This window comes from Equus caballus, chromosome 16 (assembly GCF_041296265.1).
Source record: "Equus caballus isolate H_3958 breed thoroughbred chromosome 16, TB-T2T, whole genome shotgun sequence".
Classification (NCBI taxonomy): domain Eukaryota; kingdom Metazoa; phylum Chordata; class Mammalia; order Perissodactyla; family Equidae; genus Equus; species Equus caballus.
The window spans coordinates 76,818,030-76,840,000 of NC_091699.1; the positions used below are offsets into that span (position 1 = coordinate 76,818,030).

A 21,971-nucleotide genomic window follows, 5' to 3' on the forward strand; every position below is an offset into this window, starting at 1 on the left:
TCGAAGTAAGCAATAGGACACTTCCAAAACAAGAATTAACGAGAACGGTCAAAAGAAAAAAAAGATCTTCTCATTTACCAGTAGGAGGTGCCATTCTCCTTGTGAAAGTCATCAAAGGAGCAGAGAGGGACATTTGTGGATCAGAGAAGGTGCCATAGCCAGCAGTGTGGCTGGTGAGGGCTTGTAGAAGCTGTCCCAGGACCTTTGTGGGTCCTGGAAATCTTACCTTGGAGCTCCCAGTCCCAGGGCAGCAAACATTGATGCGAACTCCCGTCGCACGTCAAATGGCATGTTTGTGCCCCTCCGTAAGAACTGAGCTGAGTGGAAGCTGACCAGGCAAAAATGCACTTTTTGTGGCCATTTAATTAAATGTTTAAAATTTTTATTTTTCTCTGGCTTGTCTTGGATCCTTTATGTTTATTTCTATACTTATATTTGTTTCATGTCTTAGGTAATTTCACAGTCTTGAGCACTTTGCCCATGAAGAAAGGGCCCTCTGAGACCTGTTTCATCACAACCCCCACCCAATCTCTCCTCTGGCCCCATGATGAAGGATCGCATCCCATGGATGTCAACCCACAGACATCAGGGGGTTCCAGGCCGAGACCAGCTGTGACGTCCCCTGGAGATGCTTGGAGAGACCGAGGACAGCCCCACCAGGTAGGGGAGCCTCTTGAGAGGGGCAACTCAAGGGAAGGGTAAGCCAGAAGCTTCTATTTTCTCCTCCAGGCTGGAGCGAGAGACACTCCCAGGCCCAGCCTCCAGCTGGTGGCCCTGTGGTGGGTCCAGAAGCCCCTGCTGGGCTCTCTGCCTACCTTGCTCAAGGAGAAGGCCTCTGGGCTGTGCCTGTAGAAGGTTTCTTTGAATGAACCTAGCCAGGTCTCAGCAATGCGAACCTTGTTCCGCAGGGTCGCCTCCAGGTCAAGGGGGGCATAGGCATCCTGATTTCGGTAGATGTGCCCCACCCGAGAGCAGGGGAGGATTTCAACGGAGCCACCGCAGAGCCAAGCCTGCCACAAAAGAGAAAGCAAACACCTGTGCGCTCCACTCCCAGAACGTGGGAAGTGAGGGACCCCTCAGGAAATCATGAGCACAAATGGTAAAGATAATTCCAGTCCTGGGGGGGCAGCAAGTTTCCAGATCTGGGAGTTCTGGGCAGGGGAGTGGCGAGGTGGCAAGAAGAGGGACTGTTGTCCTGGGACCGAATTGGCTAGGTAAGTGGTCCACCCCATGCAACTTCCTGAACGTGCCCCCCGCCTTGAAACACAGGCTCAGACTTAGCACTTGTAGAGATGCGGCCACGCGGATGAGCACCCCCATTCCCCAAAGCGGCTTCCTCGGGGAGAAGGGTGTCCCTGGTGGTCAGGGAACTTCTAAAAGCTCGTGCAATTTTCTGCTGTGAAGGCACCAGAGCCATGTGTGTGGAGATGAAACCAAGCTCTCCTTCAGCAGAGTCTCTCCTCCTTCAGGAGCATTCCCTGCTCTCCGCCACCCCTCCCGCCTGCTCCCAGATGCCTGGAAGGCATTTGACAGGAAGCCTTGCAGTCCACACTTGGGGATAAAGATGAAAATGAAAACAGGAAACAAGGGTGGTGGTGTCCAATCTGATACCAAGATTTGAAAACTTGTGCAGTGCCTAACAGGGGCTAAGTTGTTAGCACAAATACTTATGAAGTTGTTTGGACCAGACTGGTCATTACACAGAATTGCTTGGTATCTCTTTTGGCCTATGGGTGACGGAGAAGTCACCGGCACCTCTGCGCTAAGGTGTAGATGACTGATACTGTGTCTTTTCCTAGGGGCAGCTTTGATAACTGAGTTCACGAGGGAAGCTGAGGGTAAAATCAAGGTAGGGTACAAGAGAGATGGGAAAGGGGAAGAAACAGGAGATTTGACACTCCACATTTAGTGACTTTATAATTTGCCCACAGCCTTATCCCTGATCGGCGGCATTTCTAATGCTGCCTCCGAGCTGTGACCATACGCACCACTCCAGAGAGCCCCCCTGGGTCCTCCCTTGGTCCAGGACATACCTTGAGAGACAGTTCGAGGTTTTCACCACCCCGCAGTGACATGAGAGGGTCATACGCTCCAGTGTTTTGGAAGTAATGTCTGTCCATGGCAACAACCCCGCCAGGCAGCACAGGGCTCCTGGGCAGAAAGAAGACGGAACAGACCAGTCAGAACTGGAGCACATCAGAGAGGCTCACCAGGTGGGAGCTCCAGTGGCCGAGAGAGTGGATTTGATGCTTTTAACTGCAGGACTGGAGCCAAGCAACCAGGTCAAAAACCCCAGTATTTTATCAAAAGAGACTGTCACTGCCTGGGCCCTTTATACCCCCTCCTCAGGTCCTGCTCCTATAGGGAGGGCCACGGGGCCGGTCCCGAGAGTTCCCTACCCTCTGGCTTGAGTCCCTGTAGAAAGACCTTTGGGAAGAGGCCTTGGTTAAAACAAGATATCCTAAGGCAGGCAGCACCAGGCCTGAACAAAGGGAAACGGTCAGGCTCTGTCCTCCTCTTTCTTCCTGCATCCCGATGTGGGACTTTGGCAGTTACCACATGGAGGGTGTATTCTCGTGGGGGCAGGGCTGCCAACCCCTGGCCAGATGCCACAGCCAGTGAAGGGACATTGTGGTGCACACCGATGCAGGACACCCTGAGCCCAGGGCGGGACACTCCCTCTCACACACGCTGTCCCCACAGGAGCCTGGGGCTCAAAATCAACTTCAGGGAGACCAGAAAGGGGGACATACCTGGATGATAGATTTAAATATGAGATGACAGGGGCTGGTCCCGTGGCTAAGCGGTTAAGTTCGCGTGCTCTGCTTCAGCAGCCTGGGGTTCGCTGGTTTGGATTCTGGGCGCAAACCTACACACCACTCACCAGGCCATGCTGTGGTAGCATCCCACATAGAAGAACTAAAATGATCTATAACTAGGAGACACAACTATGACTGGGGCTTTGTGGGGAGGGTGAAAGAGGAAGATTGGCAACAGATGTTAGCTCAAGGCCAATCTTCCACAGCAAAAAAAAAAAAAAAGCATAAACATTTTTCAAAAGATAAATATGAGATGACTAAGCAATCACTGAATCTGACTAGTTTGCCCGGAAGTTTTCTGCCACTAGGTAGAAAGAGGGGTCAAGAAAGAAATTATCGAAGTCCTTATTACAAAGTAAAGAGAATTATTTTTTGCATATCTAAGATTGTGGCTTATCACACATCTGCTGCCAGAGTTACACTCCCTTGGGCAGACCCTCGGAAGGCCTGTTTGTGCCCAATGCCTCATTCCGTGTCCCTGTACCAGGCTGTCAGAAACGACTTGGATAATTGGTTGGTGGTGGGCAGTATATGATGGAGACTGACTGTGGCAGATGAAGGTCGCTGTCCAAAGGCAGACACGACCAGATCCCTTGTCCCACAGGCTCTTCTTACAGGGTGACATTGACACCGCTCCCACTGAGAGGTGGGGTCTACGTCTCCTTCGCAGGAGCCTGGGTGGGCCTGTGACTATGGTGGAGGTGACCCTAGGTGACTCTGAGGCTTGGCAGTAGAAGGGGAAACACACCTCCAGAACACTATGTAAGTGACAGAAGCCAGACACACATGATCACATATTGGATGATTCCATTTATATGAAATGTCTGAAACGGATCGATGCATAGAGACATACAGTAGATTGGGGGTTGCCGGGGCTGGGGGAGGGGAGAGTGGGAGACAGTGCTTTACGGGAAGGAATTTTACTTTGGAGTAATGGAAGCGTTTTGGAACCAGATACAGGCAGAGGTTGCACAACATTGTGAATGAACTGAATGCTACGGACTCGTTCATTTTTAAACGGTTAATTTTAATGTTATGTGAAATTCACCCCAATAAATTATTTTTTTAAAGAGGGAGGGGGACACAGCTTGCTTCACCTGGCTGTCTTGGGATACTTACTCTCAGAACCCAGCGCCACGGTGCAGGGAGCCCCAACTAGCCACGTGCCGTGACCTCATGGAGAGATCAGCACCGTTCCAGCTGATGTCCCTACTGACAGCCAGTATCAACCTTCAGACATGTGAACAGATCTCTAGGGTATTCCAGCCCCCAGCTCTTGAGCCATTTCCTGCCATTCCCGTCTAGTAAAGAACAGCCCTACTGCGGCCCCAGACACCAGGGAGCAGAGACGACCAACCCCCCGTGCTCCCTTCCTAGTTCGTGACGCACAGAGTCCGTGAGCTTAACAAACTATTGTAGTTTCACACTACTAAGTCTGGACGGTTTGTTGTGCAACAGAAGATATCTAGAACATCTACTTAAATAGAATAATTGTCCAAAAATCAAACATGTCCAAAAATCAAACCAAAGAACCCCCCAAATTGGAAATATTTGGAGAGTTATGGTGGCTTAGCATTCACCTGGCCGAATTCTTCCTTTTTACTGAGGAAGTACCTGAGGCGAGGGAAATTCCCATGTTGCCTGGCTAGACAGAGCTGGATCAAGATCCCAGCTCAGGTTCTGTCCCTGTCCCACAGGGCGTCCATGGCGGCCACCTGGAAGAGCTGTGCTGGAGTCCATTAATGTAACAACACGACAATAATAACACCTGAAGCTGAGCGCCTGGCACTCTCTAAATGCTTCTCATCCATTAACTCATTCAATCTCCACAACAACCTTCTAAGGCAAGTCCTGTTGTCATCCCCAATTTACTGATGAGGAGACTGAGGCACAGATTAATGAACTTGCTAGGAAACTAAGGGAGGCAGGATTAGATCCCAAGCAGGCTGGCCGCCCAGTCCACCCTGAGGAAGCCAAGGGAAAGCCGGCTGTGCGACGGGGCCTCACCTGATGGGGCTGACGGGGGACTGGAGGGCCTTCCTTTCACGCTCCGGCAAAGGCTCCCAGCGGAAATCCAGCTTCCAGTCCAACACCCCGCGCTGCAGGTCCTTGGAGGGGTAATACTGGAAAGTCTTCCAGTCAATCACGTCTATGACCGGAGACACCACCCGGCTCCTGGAAAGAATGGTGGAATCAGCTAGGGAATACAAACCATTCGCTTGCTAGGGGACAGAAACACACTCTACACACGTGCTGCCCAATATGGCAGTCAGCAGCCACGTGTAGCGATCGGGCACCTAAAATGTGGTCTGTCCAACTTGAGATGTGACATAAGGGTGAAATACATACTGGATGCAGAAGACTTAGTATGAAAAAAGATGTAAGAACCTCAGTAATTTTTATATTGATTACATGTTACAATGGTAATATTTTGGATATATTGGGCTTACTAAAATGCATTATTAAAATTAATATTAGCACATGGTGTCTACAAGCAAACCCAAGTCCTGAGTCTATGTGTATTTGCTCACTTACTGATGCTGTTGGGATTGTATTTTATCCCCCTTTTTCTTCACGGCCTGGGAAACGACCTCAGAGAAGGTCATGTGGGAAATTGGCACAGGTCAGAAACTTCACCTTTGAACTAAGCAGGTAACCGCTCAGGTGTTCCAGGAGCTGCTCTCCACCTAGCCAATATCTCAATCCCATCTTTTCTGGCCTCTCAAGACTGTTACTTCTAAAATCTGTGCAATGGAATGGATCAGGCCTCAACTCGGGGGTGGCTGGAAGGTATCACTCTAAGACAAGCGTGGTTCCTGGAAGGAGAGATGCCGGCCAGGCTGTGTTTACACTCCTATGGATTTCCATCTCTGTTTCTTTCATCTCAGAGTCAGCCAGGGCTGGCATAAGCCCAGGCCATACAGAGAGGGCCAGGGTGGTCCTGGGATTCAATTATCTGCTTTAATCTGTGGCCTTAAGTGACTGATGTTGGCATGAGGAGTCATGGGGTTTATATTTAGAGCAAGGATCTTGATGGGCTTTTCCTTCCCTTTTCACGTTGTTCCCTCTGGAAGGGAAGGGAAACTTAATCTGTCTGGGTCTCCACTATTTTTGGACACCTTGCATTGACCTAGGAAAACTGAGAAGCAAGATCAAGGAAGAAAGGAGGACACCAGCCCCCTCCCAAGTCTCCACTTACTGTGCAATGAACTGAGCAGATGGAATGGGTTTGGCTATTGGCAAAGCATTTTGTGGAATTTCAGAATTAAGAGCCAGGGAAGCCGTGTGGCTGAATTCTGAAGAATCTTGTCAAATTCGTGCCTTCTTAATAATCATAACGGGACGAGAAAGGAAATTGCATTCAAGCATCCACACAATCAATTTGTCCTAGACCTCCGAGCCGTGTCCTTCTTGAGGAGAACTCTAAAATTCATCAACTTTCACTTTTTGCTCTGTCTTGTGGGAAGCTCAGAGTCGTATATAAAGCTCACTTGTGATAACTGTATTACCTCTGATTCCCAATACCATCTTTTCCTTTCTGAAATCTCTTTTTCCTTCTATTTTAACCAGACACATAAGTGATTAATCATGAACCTCTTTGAGTACATTTCGGATAGAGATGAAGAATAAAATCTCAATGAATGAAGTGAAAGAGGTTTTCTGTCTTGGTTTTTATTCCCATGGACCATAGCGGCTGCTTAACCAGGGCTGAACTGGGGAGTAACTGCAGTCTAGTGACTCAAAAAGAGTGATCAAAAAAACCCAAACACTCTTATATTTAGCTTTGGGTTTCATACCTACACATGTGTCTGGTGTTCTTGGAAATCACTTAAAGCAACATAGCCAAGCTGCCCTGTTTGGCTTGAAAGGAGCTACAAGTGTCTGCTTACTCCATCATTCTCTTGTTCGTGAACTAGGTTTTACCTCTCAGGCAGACACAGGGTTGACCCTTTCACAAGTCTTTCTATCTCCAGGAGGTCAAAGCGTTTGGGTTTCAAAAGACAAACAGAGGCAGTCGAGCTGTCAGCAAAGACGGGTTAACTGAAATATGTGAGGTCAACTAATAAACTGCCGTCCAGATATTCAAAAGCTAACTCAGCTTCAATCATTTGACCTCTTGAAGGGCAGAGAGGTGGGAGGTGGTCTCTTCCTCGCCCCGCCTTGCTTCTCCCCATTGAGCAGGCTCAGCCCTGGCTGAGCTCTAGGTGACATTAGGAACTACGCGTCTCTAAGATGGGGGTCCAGACCAATCTTCAAGTGGGAAACAGTGTGGGCGGCCTCTTGAGCCAGGATCCCCCCTAAGACGGCGCTGCGTCTCAGCGCTTCACTAAGGGCTGCCGACTTTCCCTTGGAAATCTTCATTCTTCTCGAGCCATGACTCTCATTCCTTGGCTTGGGGACTAGAGCTGGAAATCAGCACAAGGCAGTTGGCAGCTGGAATGACAGCTACTCTTGATTTTCATCTTTGTTATTTTATGTAGAAGCCAGCCACCAATCACTACCTCCTAGGACTGCCCTAAAAACAATTGCTCTTACAGACACTCTGTCTGGGGCTGCTATGTACAGTTATGTGGATTGTGCACTGCCCAATCCTAAAGAATGCCTCAAATATCACAGACACCGTAAATCTGCATATTTATTTCTAAATCCTCTGGCAGTTAGCATTAAAGTGTCTTGCTCTAACAAAATGAGTGTATTATGACAAATTGTCTGAGGAATGGGAGTAAAGGGTCACGAGGAAGGGACTCCTTTTATTGATTCATACCAAGTTGCCATGTGGCTCTCAGCAGACCCTTTCTGTGGGCAGGGGCAGGGAACCAGGGCTAGTAATCAGGCCCTGAGTGCTCTGACCAGGGTGTTGAGAAAATTATAACTCTCTGAATAGTTGACATGTCTTTTACACTGTTTACTCACCGTCCCACGGCACCTTTTTAATGAAAGCTCTTAAAGACCTTTCTCTGCTTTGGGGGCAATGGGTCCTCTCCTGGTGACACAGTGTCTCTTGCCACAAGCCTCAGAAGCAGCTGGGGCCCCTTTCCTCTCTCAAAGAGCAGCAGCTGTTAGGAGCCCAGCCCAGCGGCTTCTACAGCTTTGCCTGACACAGGGGAGCTGCCGGGGCAGCCGAGAGGAGGGACCTGAGCAGTCACTGGGGAGTAAAACCCCTCGGAAGGGGCCACTCTCCCAGCACAGCTCACATGGCCTCGCCGTGGAACAGAGGAGAGCTCAGACCCGGGAGAGGGAGCTCTTCTTTCAGAGCCTCACTCTTGAAGGACTGCAAGCTGAACCGGGGCCCAGAGAGCGCCAGGGGCACAGGAAGCCGTGAGTGAGGTGTGGGATGACAAAAAGGTGGTCAGATCACAGAAGAGGGGGACACGAAGAGGAAGCCAAGCCAGCATGGGTCTAGGACCAGAGGTCGTGTGTGTGTGTGTGTGTGCGCGCGCGTGTGTGTGAGAGACAGAGAGAATGAGAGGGAGAGAGGGTGTGGGGAGAAAGCTTACTAAAGAGGGGAGGGGAAGAACCCAGGAAATTAGAATTTCACAGACTCATCCCTCTTAACCACAGAAGGCTTCTCAGGAGCCCCATTTTATTCCTAGCTGAGGACACTGAGGCATTGCCAAGTCCTTCTCAGCCTACAGTGAGAAATCTCCAGATCTGTGAAGGTGGCGCCAATGTGAGAAGCAGACACGAGGGACTCGATCTAATCAAGGTTTTAACACATGTCACAACCAGGGTGGGGGTGGGGATGACTAAATGTCTCTCCCTGCTCAGCTTCTCCAATTCATAAAAAATTCGTATACAATAAAAAGAGCAGTGGACCCGGCGTCAGAACACCCGACTCAGCTACAAAATCTCTGCGTGCTCTTGCACACCATTTTACTTCTCTGAGTCCCAATCCTCTCTTCTGTGAAAGGGAAGCAAAAATCTGCCTGCGGTATCTCACAGGGGGGTCATTGAAGACACTGTATGAAAAAAGTCTGCTAGGGTCACACGTACTTAAGGCCTAATATTGTTAATTACTGAATTCCTAAATGTCTGCATAAAAGAAGCATAGAGAAGAGCCCAGCTGTGAAGTGGCTGTGTGACCCTGGGGGGGTCTCCTTGCCCTTCCTGGAACTCAGGTTTTTTCAACAGTGAAGTCATGAGATAGGACTAGATGATCCTAAAGGTCTCTCTGAGAGCCATCCATCCGTGATACACAGGATGGGAATTGGACAGGGAACGGGCAGGACCAATTTTAGGTCCTGCTCTGGTGATACACAGTCATTGTGATTTTGAGAACAGAATCCAAGATGGCAGCCTTGTAGGGTTTGTGCATTTTCTTGTCCTACTTCTGGTGCTGAATTCACACACGTCTCCTTTTCTCATGAGATGTGAACCATGAGAGGGCTGTAATCTGTGTCTTGGAATTGGGCAAAATTAATCCTTCTTGATTTCACTTGAGCTCTGATCATTCTTCTTTACTAAAAAGGAATCACAGGACTAGTAATGATTTACCTTGTGTTGCTTGAAATCTCCACCATCTGGTGGAATGCTAACTCCTCTACTCCCTGGTCCAGAAATCTTTTCTTTCTTTCTTTTTTTTTAGTGAGGAAGATTGGCTCTGAGCTAACATCTGTCGCCAATCTTCCTCTATTTTGTATGTGGGTCCCCTCCAAAGCACGGCTTGACAAGTGGTGTAGGTCCACGCCCCAGATCTGAACACATCAACCCTGGCTGCCAAAGTGGGGAGCGTGGCAGACCCAAACACTACACCACGGAGTCAGCCCCTCAAAATGTTTTTCTTATAGGTGGTCATCCACAACTTCAGACGAGACAGTCAACATCTACCACAGGAAGGAGCGCAAGAACAGAAGTCATAGGCTTGGTTCCAGCACCAGCCCTATCTGGCTGGACATCATCAAAACCATCATTTATTGAGCTCCCACTGTGGGACAGGCCTCCACGAGCCCCAGGGGAATGCCTGAGGGGGTCCAAGGCGGGCTGGCCATCAGGCTTTGGTTTTCCTGAGTGGGATAGTCAGATTGAAGGAAACGGTTGACAAGACATGCTAGGAACTGTTTGAGTGGATCAAGGAAGTAGGGGACAGAGTGACAGCAAGACAGGAAAGGGAGAACGGAGAACTGGTCAAAGAAAGATTTTAAATGCTTGACTGTGGGGTGTGCAATGCAACCCTCTCCAGCTTCACATTCCCGAGGGCTGGCTTGGTTAGAAAGTTAGAGACCCCTCGTATAAACCGGAAAACCAAAGAATGCTAGCTCTCGAAGGAACTTTAGCAATCAGAGGCTGAGACTTTCTTTATACGGGGGAGTAACCTATGGCCTAACAAAGTTTAGAGATTTTCCCCAGGTTATGCTACAATCTTGATTAAAATTGCTGATTTTTCATCAAAGGTAGTGACAACCATGATAAGGTGTTGCCCTTCCCAGGGGTATTTGCAACTTAATAGAAGCTGTTCTCCAGGCCTCAGTTCCTGTATCTGTGAAACAAGGTAGATGGGCTGGAAGACCCTACCTCTCTATACTTCTTAAAAGACTCATACATCTGAAAAGCCAAAAGGAAGAGATCACTCTCTAATGATGGAGACTCAGGCACTCTTGCGATGGTGGGCAGATGTTCCATGAGTGGCTGAGGGAGTAGACTATTTCTGCCACTCCCACCTCTTGCTCTGCAGACCCCGGGGCTGAGTTACCTGTCACCAGCTATTCTGCTGAGGAGGGGCTCCAGCCAGCCCGGGTGGCACTCGCAGTGGGAATCCATGAAGACCAGCACGTCCCCGGTGGCCCTGGTGGCTCCCAGCATCCGGGCCCTGATGGCGCCCAGCCTCTTCTTGCTCCTCAGCAGCTTCACCCCCTCCAGCCTGGCCACGTATTCGCTGAGAGCGGACTTGAGTTGTCCTGGAATCAACAGGGTTGTGGTCAGTGGGGTCACAGATGCCACAGTCAGTGAGACTGTGAAGGCCATCTCTAGGATCATTGTCGGCAATTCTCTCTTGGGAGCTGTGTGAGCACAAGGGTCCGGAGAATCACATACATTGTTACAGTGTCTTTGTTGCTAAGATGGAAGTTGCTTCATTAATTTGGGTCAGGGTTCTCTCTATCAAAAACCAGGAGGGATGGTGTCATAAAACCAGGACAGGAGAAGATGTGCTGACCTTTCCTAAATGCAGCCACGAGGCTCTGTTGGCGCCCTACACAGGTGCCCTGGGTCCCTTTACTGCTTCGGTTTGGTTTGGCTCGCCCCGGCTGCTGTGGGTTAGCTGCTGACTCGTTACATCCTTCCCTGGAGATGTGCCCTTGGTACTGGAACTGCCTCTCTTGAAAGTACCAGGGAGTCGTGCAGGACGCCATCCCTGGCCCCACGTGCCCAGAGTCCATGACCCACCTGCAGGGGTACAAAAGCCAGCCCCCTTGCCTCAGGGCAGGACACACCCTGAGGGGCAGTTTACAACGTGCAGAGCTCCCAACGAGATCAGGCCGTGGCTGGACTTCATCTGAAACCGCATCGAGGCTCAACCTCCTCCTCTGCCTCTCCTGCTTCACCCACTCCTCTACAGGGTTCCCCTGAGAGTACAGCCCCCCAAAATCACATGCACGTGAATCCCCATCTCAGGCTCCAACTCTAGGGAACTCAACCTGAGACTGTGGTCAAGGGAGTCAAAGACAGAAGGGCTCGTCAAATTCAGCAACTGGTAGATCAGTGGTGCCGGCCAAAGATGTCTCATGGCAGTGGCGGGGGCTGAGTGGGCAATGCAGTGGATTAGAGAGAAACTGCAAGGGGAAAACTGAGACCAGGCATCTAGACACTCTTTGAGGAACAGTGGTTCTATAGGGCAAGGGAGAGAAAGAGCCTTAAGGAGAAGGCAGTAAAGAACAAGAGAAGCTTCTCAAGTTTTGTGTTTAAGGTAACTGTGTGTGTGTGTGTGTGTGTGTGTGTGTGTGTGCACAGGTGTGCGCATAAGCACACACACCTGCAAGAACAAGCCAGTGGAGATGGAAGGAATAATGTGTTGACAGAGAAGCAGTGTCCTCGTGAAGTCTTGGAAATGGGGAGGCCCCAGCCACTGGAGTAAGATTCAAGGGCAGGGAACTTCCCTCGTACATTTCTGCTGTTCCAACCCCAAGCACAGGGCTGGCCCACAGTAGGCACTCGATACATGTGTGTTGAAGAGAACTGAGCCAGAGAGCGAGATACCCCCATTCTCCAGCCTGGAGGCGGTCTTGGCTGGGCTACACCTAGCCTGGCTGCAGTGGTAGCTGGGTCTCCAGAAAGGCAGGGAAGGCTCTGGCAGCCTCACCCAAAGGCCCACAGACTCCCTGGGAAGCTGCCCTCTTAGTGGCATGTGGCTCCCCAGGGAGATTCCTCTTCAGGGGAAACTGTCCTGAGCGGTGGATATAAGGATTCCCAATCGCTGGGTTGTTGCATTTCTCAGTGGTAAAATGTTGTACTGGTCTATTACTTTGGAATTATTTTTCTGATAAGCTTGGAGCTCCAAGTCCATTCTCTAGAGAAGGGCCTCTGTTAGTGAAGCTGTTCAAATTTCTGAACTTGAATGTCTGAGAACCAGCCCATCAGTGATGCCACCACGTGGAGCATTGCTAGTCATTTTCCCCAACATTGATTCTCCCCTTCCACCTTACTAGCAGACACTTGATTTTGTTCAGGCAGCTAAAAGCACTCACCTGCCAAGACTCCCTTGCTGCTAATGGTAGGCTTTTGATCCAATTCTGGTAGAAATATAATGGATGAGAAGATTCTGGAAAAACTACTGTTTCACTGATTTTTTCTAAAAAGACACACTTGGCTAGCCTCTGCCTATCTGCTTTCCATCCTTTTCCTTCCTGGAATGTGGATGTGATGTCCAGAGGTAGAGCAGCCTCATTGTGATTATGAGGCCAAAAGCCACCCTCCAAGTATGGCTAAAGGGAACGCAGAAAGAGCTGAGGACATGGGAGGCAGCCCACATCCCTGGCACCCAGCTCCTCTGCTTCTACACACACAAGGAGAAGGGAAGTCTCCTGAGGGACACTGACAGCACAGTCCATCAGCTGATGGGGGAGGGGCCATAAGTGTGCTCTTGGGAGGACTCTGCCCCAGCCGAGGGCTTGGGGAGTCTCTGGCCAACCCAGCCCAGCCCAGGACCTGCTTATTCATCCTGCCTAATATGCAGCCAGACGGGTCTCAGTAACCCCACACACCCCTGGGGCCTCCTGCTAGTCTGACTCAGTGCCAGGGCCAGGTGGGGCAAATTCCTGACATGAGGCCCTCAGGAAGAACTGACAGAGGCACCTGGCCTCTATCCCATCCTCTCTCATTCGCCTTAGAAAGGGGTTTTGCAGACCTGAGTGAACACTCAGCTCCCCTCTGTGCGGTCTGATCTTCCCACAAGGCCAGGGGGGGCCTCTGCAGGCCATTTAGTTGAGCCAGAAACACAGACCCCTGGCCCCAGCCAAAGACTAGAGCAGTGGCTCTCAAAGTGTGGTCCACAGACCAGGAGCATCAGCATCACCTGGGAGCTTGTTATAAATGCAGATTCCTGGGCCCACTCCCAGATCCCGAAACTCTGGGGGTGGGCCCAGCAGTCAGCGTTTTCACAAGCCTGCCAGGTGAGTCTGATGCACATTCAAATGATTTAATGACTAATATGTGACATGTGCTCCACCCAGTGTCTAGGAGGCAGGAAGCACTCAGAATGGCCACCCCCTTGTCTTGAGCATCTTGGGGAGAAGCTTATCGGACTGTGGAGGTTGGGGCCTGGGGGAAACCCCATGGGGTCCGGCCGGGACTTTCGCTGTGCCAGCTGCTCTGCCTTCTCTGTCCTCTGCCCCCACTTCCTCACTGGTTGCCCCCGGGGGCTCTTCACCAATAAGTTACCTGCACCTGAATTCCCATCGGAGGTCTGCTTCTGGGAACCTTGTCTAAACAGGTTCCAAACCCCAGTGTTTGCCTGGGACCCCCCACAGGGCCCAGGCCCACCCAAGGGAGGCTGGAAGAAGCCCACAGCCACCTTGCTGGCTGAAGTCGTCCACCAGGATGACCTCCTTCAGGAAGGCCCTGGGGGCTGTGTCGAGAATGCTGTGCACGGTTCTCAGGAGCGTGGACCAGGCCTCATCATGGAAGCAGAGGATGACGCTGGCTGTGGGCAGGCTGTCCCCAGGATGCTGCTGCAGACACCTGCAGGGAAGAGAACCAGGGAGCCCTGAGGAAGAGAAGGCCGCAGGAAGCATCCCGCCCTCTCTCACTCACTCCCCAGACCTGGGCTGCGGCTGCTCCTCCCAACTCAACAGCTCTCACTGTGTTTTCTGACAATTTCCAGACAGAAAGCCCAGGACACCCAACAGGAGTGCTGTCTGCTACCTCCCAGTCCTCAGAGCCTAAGAGCTCTTGACAGTGTTTCATCCACACCTCTCGTAGCAGTTGAGAGGTGTCACCCCCATTCTGAGCAGGTGACTGTCCTAATCTGTAAAATGGGGATGAATGGCAATACTACCCATCTCACAGGGCTGTGTGAGCCTTACATAGGCTGGTAAGAGTCCTGTGAACACTAATTATCACCTGCTTAAGGGCAGGCATGCTATTTTCTTTATTTTTCGTATTCCTACAACTTAGCACAGCATGTGGCACCTAATAAATGTTTATTATTATTATTATTATATTATTATTATTGAATAAGGGGCAAGGATTGAACACTTGGGAATGCCAAGAACCTGCCAGACGCCATGCTAGGCCCTTTGCATACATTACTGCGTGTTCACCCCATAAAACTCTGTGGGTGGGCCATCTTACCCTCATTTTACAGGTGAGGAAACTCAGCCTCAGAAAGGAAGCAAGGCACATCCAAGGCCACGTTACCAGTAAGTGGCAGAGCTGGGTATCACACCTTCAGAGCTATCACACCTTTTCCACTCTGCTGGCTCCTGGATGGACGGACAGAGTGTGTGGCGTTACCTCCACTGGGAGGCTGTCTGGCTCCCTCCTCCTCTCAAGGTGCAGAGGATGCTTTGTGTTTGCTTTGCATTGGGTCTGTTGAGAGTTAAACCCACAGTGGAAGGAATTATAACAACAGCCCAATACATCGAGCAGCATGTGGCTCATAATTGTCCACAAAGTCACTTTCCTAAAATGCGTTTCCAAAGCACTTCTTTCTAGGTTGTAGCTGTCAAAACTGTGTCCATCCTCAGAGGAGTATTTGCATCTGAATAGGGGTTGTCTGGAGGATCCCAGACTTCCAACACATCCACATCTGTGATGGTGGAACTGCAGGCAGGGTGACAACGGAAAGGCCATCTGACATGGCATCAGCCTGTGCTGCTCATTAGCGGAGTGTCCCTCTGCCTGACAGAGTCCTAACCAAGGCTGAAACTCTCAATGCTTCGGAAACCTGCACAAGACTCTCAGTGCAAAATCCTATGGGGGAGGGGGAGCTGATACTAGGTAAGTGCTTTAAGATAACAGTAAAACAGAATTCCTAGATAATTTTTTTAAAAAAGTTGACCATCCCATAAACTAGCTGTGCCAATTATTTTTACTAGTCTATGTATTTATACATTATTTCTTCCCATAAAGGATTTGAAGTCACTCACAAGAAATGTGTACAATAAAATCATGGTGAAAGAAAAATAAGGATGAAAAGTCAGGAGAAGGGAAATCTAAGTAAGTGTAGAAAGTCAACCTTTGAAAAAAGACCATAAACACATAGGCCATAAGGGCCTTGGTATTTCTAGAATAAATTTTAAATTTGACTCTGAGCTTTCTGGTAGCCAAAGTAAAACGGGAGATTTATTCTGCAGCAGAACTGTCACCATCAGAGACGTTGCATACCAGATTTTTTAGGGAAAGCGATGCTCTTTCTAGTACTTTTTAAAAAATGATTTATTTCTTTTTTTGAAATAGTTTAAGACTCACAAGAAGTTGCAAAAATAGTACAGAGAGTTCCTGTGTTATCTTCGCCCAGCTTCCCCCAGTGAAAATATCTTACATAACCATGCACAGTGATAAAAACCAGGAATTTGACATAGTTCAATACGATCAATTCAAATACAGACTTTATTTGGATTTCACCAGTTTTTACATCTAGCACTAATTCTTAAAGGAAATTCCTATGGACTTCAGACAGAAGTCTCTAAATGGATGACAGTATCCTTAGAAGCATCCTTAAGTCTGATTTCAGGGCTGTTCAAATAACATGTCTAAAGTGGAACCAGTTCCCCATAAGGTTTTAGGAAGATAACTGAGTGCCCCAGTGCATGCCGCAGCCTTTGCTGAGTTCTTTAACTCCTCCATCCTCCCCCTCGCTTCGCTCCCCCTCCTCTCTCCCCATGCCCTGGTGGACCTTTCCTCCAACAATTCACCCACCAGACTTTGAGAATTTCCACTCTGCCCTCAGAATTGCTCTAGACCGGCTCACAAACAGATTCAAAATTTTCTTGAGTTCTCTCCATTTCCTTTGCGGTTGTGGGTGTAGGCAAATTCAGAGATCCTGGGACTGGGGCCTCAGACAGTTATGAAAAGAAATCTTGCCTCAGTGAATTCAGTGTGTACAAAAAAACCCTAAAATATTACTTGGGCAACTGCTGGGGGGCTGACTGTTCTCTCGGATAGGAGAGGAATTTGGGGACAGAGAGGGGTGCATATGGAACTCCCATGGGTACACTTCTATAGGGACCAAAATCTGTCCCCTCAAGGCAGAAGAGCGCCATGCCTTCCCGAAGGTCTGGCCCCTTTCTCTACCCCAATTCTTAGAATATAAGGACCATAAACAACACAGTGTGGGGGGCGTGCATGTGCATGCGCATGTGTGCGTGTCTGTCCTTGTAGTAGATGGCCAAAAGAGCTTAGACTTTGGAATTGGACATATTCAGACTTAACTCTTCACCCTGCCACTTCCCAAGTCTCCTAGGGTACTATACTCAATATTTAAAAGCCTCAGTTTCCTCACCTGGAAAATAAAGATAACAATATTCACCTTTTGGGCCTGTTGGGAGAATCTGAGAATAATTATAGGCACTCAATGGACAGTGGCTATTTTATAGCTATCTTGGAAAAAGATAAGATGTAATGAGCCTGTGTATCATCTTTGTAAAATATAGCTATCTTTAAACAACCACCCTACAGTACAGCATAAGACGCCTCCTGAACCACTTTCGGAAGTTCGGTTTTCCTTATCTGCATACTGGGAACGCCAACAGCACCCACTTCAAAGCTTTCGTAAGGGACCAGCACTTAGCACAGTCCCTGGACCATAGTAGGGATCCGTAATGAAAGAGATTCTTATTGAAACTCTAGCTCTTTAAGCCCACACTCTTTGCACATTGCTCAAAGGCAGGAGATAGGAGAGCTTCCTGTTCTGCCTAATAGCTGGTGACCCAGGGCAACCGACTTCCTCTCTTTGGCCTTGTGGAACATTCTCTGCAGAGCAGTGGTCTAGCCTGATGATTCAGGCTGTGGGCACTGGAGCCCCCTACTTCCTAGCTGTGTAAATGACCCTGGGCAAGGCGCTTAGCTTCTTGGAGGCTTGGTCTCCTCAGAGTGTAGTACTTTGTAGGGCTGCTGTGAAGATGACGCACTTCTTACAGCACTAAGGATTGACGAATAGAAATGGCAAGCAATAGGATATGTTGGAGTATACGAGGAAGCCACTTGGTGTAAACCTAATTCAGCCTGACTTTGTTTTTCCAAAAGGGCCTGACATGGCCATTGAGCATGCATTATATATCTGCTTTAAACATTTCCTATGGCAAAAACAAAGACCCTTAAGATAAAGGTGCAAGTTTCTCCCCACATTGACATTTCCTTAAGGATAAGCATCTTTCCCTAGAGTAGGAATTTATTACTGTGCTCACCTGTGACCACCCAGCTCAAGACAACAGACTTGCTTCCTGCTGCACCCACCAAGACAGCAGACCTACTACCTGCTGTGTCCCTCAATCGCTGTGCTGACAGGGCAATCTTGTGACTACTGTAAAAGGGATATTTCAATCATACGTGAAATATCCTCTTTGAGGGTATATAACCACCCCGTACACCCTCACTTCTTTGGAATGCTCTGTTTCTTTGTGGAAGGACTCTCCCAGGCTATATGGTCCTCACATTTTAGCTCAGAATAAACTCACCCCAATTCCGATTTATAGATTGGTTATGGATTACGTGCATCGACAGGATGGTGGCCAGCATGGAGCAAGCACCATACATGCGTTTGCTGCCATTATTAGAAGATGTACCATTACTACAAGATGGATCTCTAAGGTTCCTCCAGCCTTGAAATTCTGTGTTCTGAACTCTTTGGGGCCCTCTTCAGGTAGGAGAAGGGGAAGGGAAGAGGAAAATCCAGAGAAGAAAGGGTTTCAAAGAGAATTTCACAAGACTCCCCTCCTCTCTGTCCGGCTGTCTTGCTCCAGGATTTTCCAGGCTTTGTGGAGAGAGAACCGTGCTCTCTCTTCACAGAGAGAGGGTGGCAAACCGAAGAATGGGCAAGGAGTGTGCCTGGATAAACCCAATAGGTTGCCGGGGCTTTTGAAAGGCTAAGTGGGTTTTTGAAAGCTGCTACAAGGCTGAGCGAGATGCCTTCCCGAGCTGTGGAGGTGGATGTGCCGGCCTCAGCTCAGAAAGGACCCTTCGCCCACTCCACGGGAAGAAGCTCACACAGCCTTCAAGACATAAACAGACAGCTTTGGGGCATCTCTTCAGGCAACTGCAAAACTGATGGGAGACAAGAACTGAAACTAACCACGGAAATAATCCAGTGTTCCAAGGCCACAATTGTGGGCTCTGAGTGAATCCTGTGGGTTATGAGAAGGCCCAATACATTTGACATGGCTCTGGAGTGCAGCCCTAAATATTATAAACAGAAGTTTGGCAAGGCCTGTGTCTCAGGCCTGTTAGAGGTTTTTCAGAGGAGCCAGGGATTAATTGTTTCTGGTGGGTAGAATGACCAGGAGGAGGGGCCTGTGGATGGTGCAGACTGTGAGCCTCCAGACACCAGTGGAAAGCAGGTGTACCAAACATATACATGGACTTACAGGAGTCCATGGGGGTCAGCCCAGGATGGGCTTTGACAGCCTGTGGGCAGCACCGAGCCTTATGAGGATGGGCAAACGGAGCCCTCTCTACACCCGTGGCCCAGGTCATAGCGTGGAGTGGAGAAGGAGGGTGTGACGTGCGATGCCCCAAGAGCAGCCAAAATGCAACTCCATCCACCTTGCTCAAAAACTGTGTCAGTTTAGGGCATCTTAGGAAGAGCCTGTATGTCAAGTGGAAAGAGATCAAGCCTTGGCATTGAGTTCAAATTCTGGATCTGCCCTCATCTGACCTGGCCAAGTGACATAAGCTCTCTGATAATCATCCTTCTTTTCAGCAATTTCCAGATCCACAGACCCATTACATCTAGAGTAGTTGATTCCTTTTTTTTTTTTTAAGATGGGCACCTGAGCTAACAATTGTTGCCAATCTTCTTCTTTTTTTTCCTGCTTTTTCTCCCCAAATCCCCCCAGTACATGGTTGTATATTTTAGTTGTGGGTCCTTCTAGTTGTGGCACGTGGAACACCGCCTCAAAGTAGCCTGATGAGCGGTGCCACGTCTGTGCCCAGGATCCGAACAAGCCAAACCCTGGGCTGCCGAAACGGAGCGCGTGAACTTAACCACTTGGCTGTGGGGCCAGCCCCTAGAGTAACTGATTCTTATTTTTGCTATCTTTTTGATTCCAATAAGCCCTTTTTGAGTATGCTATTTACTTAACCTCGGTTTCTCATCTGTAAAATGATGTAGTTGGAGGATCAAATGAGTTAATACATATAAAGTACTTAGCCCAGTGCCTTGTTTGTAGTAAGAGTTCAATAAATGTTAATTATTATTATTTCTTGCAAGCCACCATGTGCCTGGATACCTCTCTAGTCCTCGATTTCTTCATCTGTAAAATGAGGATAACAAGTAGAGTTACTTTAGAGGACTAGCTAAAGATTATAGAGATATATTTTATATATCACGAAATCGGCCCTTATATAAATGTGTACAATTCAGTGGTTTCTACTATATTCACAAGGTTGTGCATCCATCACCACTATCTAATTTCAGAACATTTTCATCACCCTCTAAAGAAACCCACTACCCATTAGCACTTACTCCCCATTCCCCAGGCAACCACCCCAGCACCTGGCAAACACTAACCTACTTCCTGTCTCTATAGATCTGCCTACTCTAGACACTTTGTATAAATGGAATCATACAATATGTGGCCTTTTGTGAATGGCTTCTTTCACTTAGCCTAGTGTTTTCAAGGTTCATCATGTTGTAGCATGTGTCAGTACTTCACTCCTTTTTACTGCCAAATAATATTCCGTTGTTTGAATATACCACATGTTATTTATCCATCCATCAGTTTGAGTGTTTCCATTTTGGCTACTATGAGTAATGCTGCTATGAACATTCATGCATAAGTTTTTGTGTGAACATGTTTTCAATTCTCTTGAGTATATACCTAGGACTGGCATTGCTGAGTCTTATGGTAACTCTATGTTTAACATTTGAGAAGCTGCCAAACTGTTTTCCAAAGCAGCTGCACCATTTTACAATCCTGCTAGCAATGTGTGAGGGTTCTAACTTCTTCACATCCTTGTCAGCACTTGTTGTTGTCTGTCTTTTATTTTAGCCATTCTAGTGGAGGTGAAATGCTGTCTCATTGTGGTTTTGCTTTGCATTTCCCTACTGACTTGAGCATCTTTTCATGTGCTTTTTGGCCATTTTTAATGTATTCTTTGGAGAAATGTCTATTAAAATCCTTTGCCAATTTTTTAAAAATTGGATGTCTTTTTATTGTTGGGTTGCAGGGGTTCCTTATGTATTCTGGTACAAATCCCTTATCAGATATATGATTTGCAAATATTTTCTCCCACTTCTGGTTATCTTTTCATTTTCTTGAAGCACAAAACTTTTCCATTTTCATGAAGTCCAATTTATCTCTCTTTTTTTTTTCTTTTTCTCCCCAAAGCCCCCGGTACATAGTTGTATATTCTTCGTTGTGGGTCCTTCTAGTTGTGGCATGTGGGGCGCTCCCTCAGCATGGCTTGATGAGCAGTGTCATGTCCGCGCCTAGGATATGAACCAGCGAAACACTGGGCTGCCTGCAGCAGAGCGCACGAACTTAACCACTTGGCCATGGGGCCAGCCCCCAATTTATCTCTTTTTTTAAGCCACTAAATTTTGAGGTGGTGTGTATGCAGCACTAGATAATGGATACACATTCCCACTTTAAAGATGAGGAAATTACAGCCCAGAGAGCTTAAGTGACTTGCTTAAAGTTACACAGCAAATAGCTGATGGTCGGTCTGACTTTAAACATATTGCTCTTAACAAATATATATATTGCCATCTTGGACTAAGTGCTAACACAATGTTCTGGATTCAGAGTCATAAGGCTTGGGTTCAAGTGTCTAGATCAAAGTGACAATGATGGAGGATTATTTGAAGAATGTGCAATCCATCAGATCGGTTCTGTCACATGTTTTGGACCATCCACACTGATTCATTAAGGTCCTCAGACAGCACCGTACTTAGATCCCACTGTCTTGGGCACCTTGGAAATTCACTTATGTGGAGTCATGCTGGGCACCATGCTCTCAGCTTTCATCAGAGAATAGTACAAGAATCAGTTTTGTGAACCTGCTTCTATTACACAGGGAACCTGTTGAGGATGTTGTCCACTCTGTCACTTACATCCCCATTAAGCAGCTTGGGAGGGAAATTCCTGTCAGATACAAGTGCCAGGAAAAACTTTTCCTCCTCCGAGAACCTGGCGTGTTTCCTCCTTGTGAGCAATAAGAATCATGATATCTATTGTGTTTCTTTATTCAATTTGGCTGCCCAGAAGCTCAGAGTAAAGAAATAGGATATTTAGTCATTGAGAGGGTTCTGTGGATTGTCCATCTTCATTCCAATTTTCTCTTTGATCTTGACCTTCCATCTTTCCATCCAGTCATTTAACAGATATTTACTGAAAATCTACTATGTGTGAGGATTGAAAATGAATTAAATAGACAAGATCCTTGAAGCAGAATCTGCGGTGCCTCTGCCGGTAGCCCCTTGGGTCACGTCATTATAATACAGGACAGCCTGACTTCCAGTTGTTGGAGGGCTTGCTCTGACTGTGGGACATGCTCTCC

The 21,971-nt window shown here is 48.2% G+C and overlaps 1 protein-coding gene across 4 annotated transcripts in view; it reads right to left on the bottom strand.

Moving 5' to 3' along the window:
• Positions 1–21,971, bottom strand: part of GALNT15 (polypeptide N-acetylgalactosaminyltransferase 15) — a 44,020-nt gene that overhangs the window by 11,698 nt on the left and 10,351 nt on the right. Inside the window, exons 2-6 of one of the 4 annotated variants that reach the window (XM_001496032.5) lie at positions 13,825–13,991; positions 10,510–10,714; positions 4,827–4,994; positions 2,034–2,151; positions 816–1,010 (exon numbers count right to left, since the gene is read on the bottom strand). In XM_001496032.5, coding sequence (XP_001496082.2) covers positions 816–1,010; positions 2,034–2,151; positions 4,827–4,994; positions 10,510–10,714; positions 13,825–13,991 — 853 coding nt within the window. Of the gene's footprint in view, positions 1–815; positions 1,011–2,033; positions 2,152–2,753; positions 2,936–4,826; positions 4,995–10,509; positions 10,715–13,824; positions 13,992–21,971 lie in introns of those variants that run through there. The other 3 variants (XM_005600916.4, XM_070239066.1, XM_070239067.1) reach the window with 3 other exon arrangements.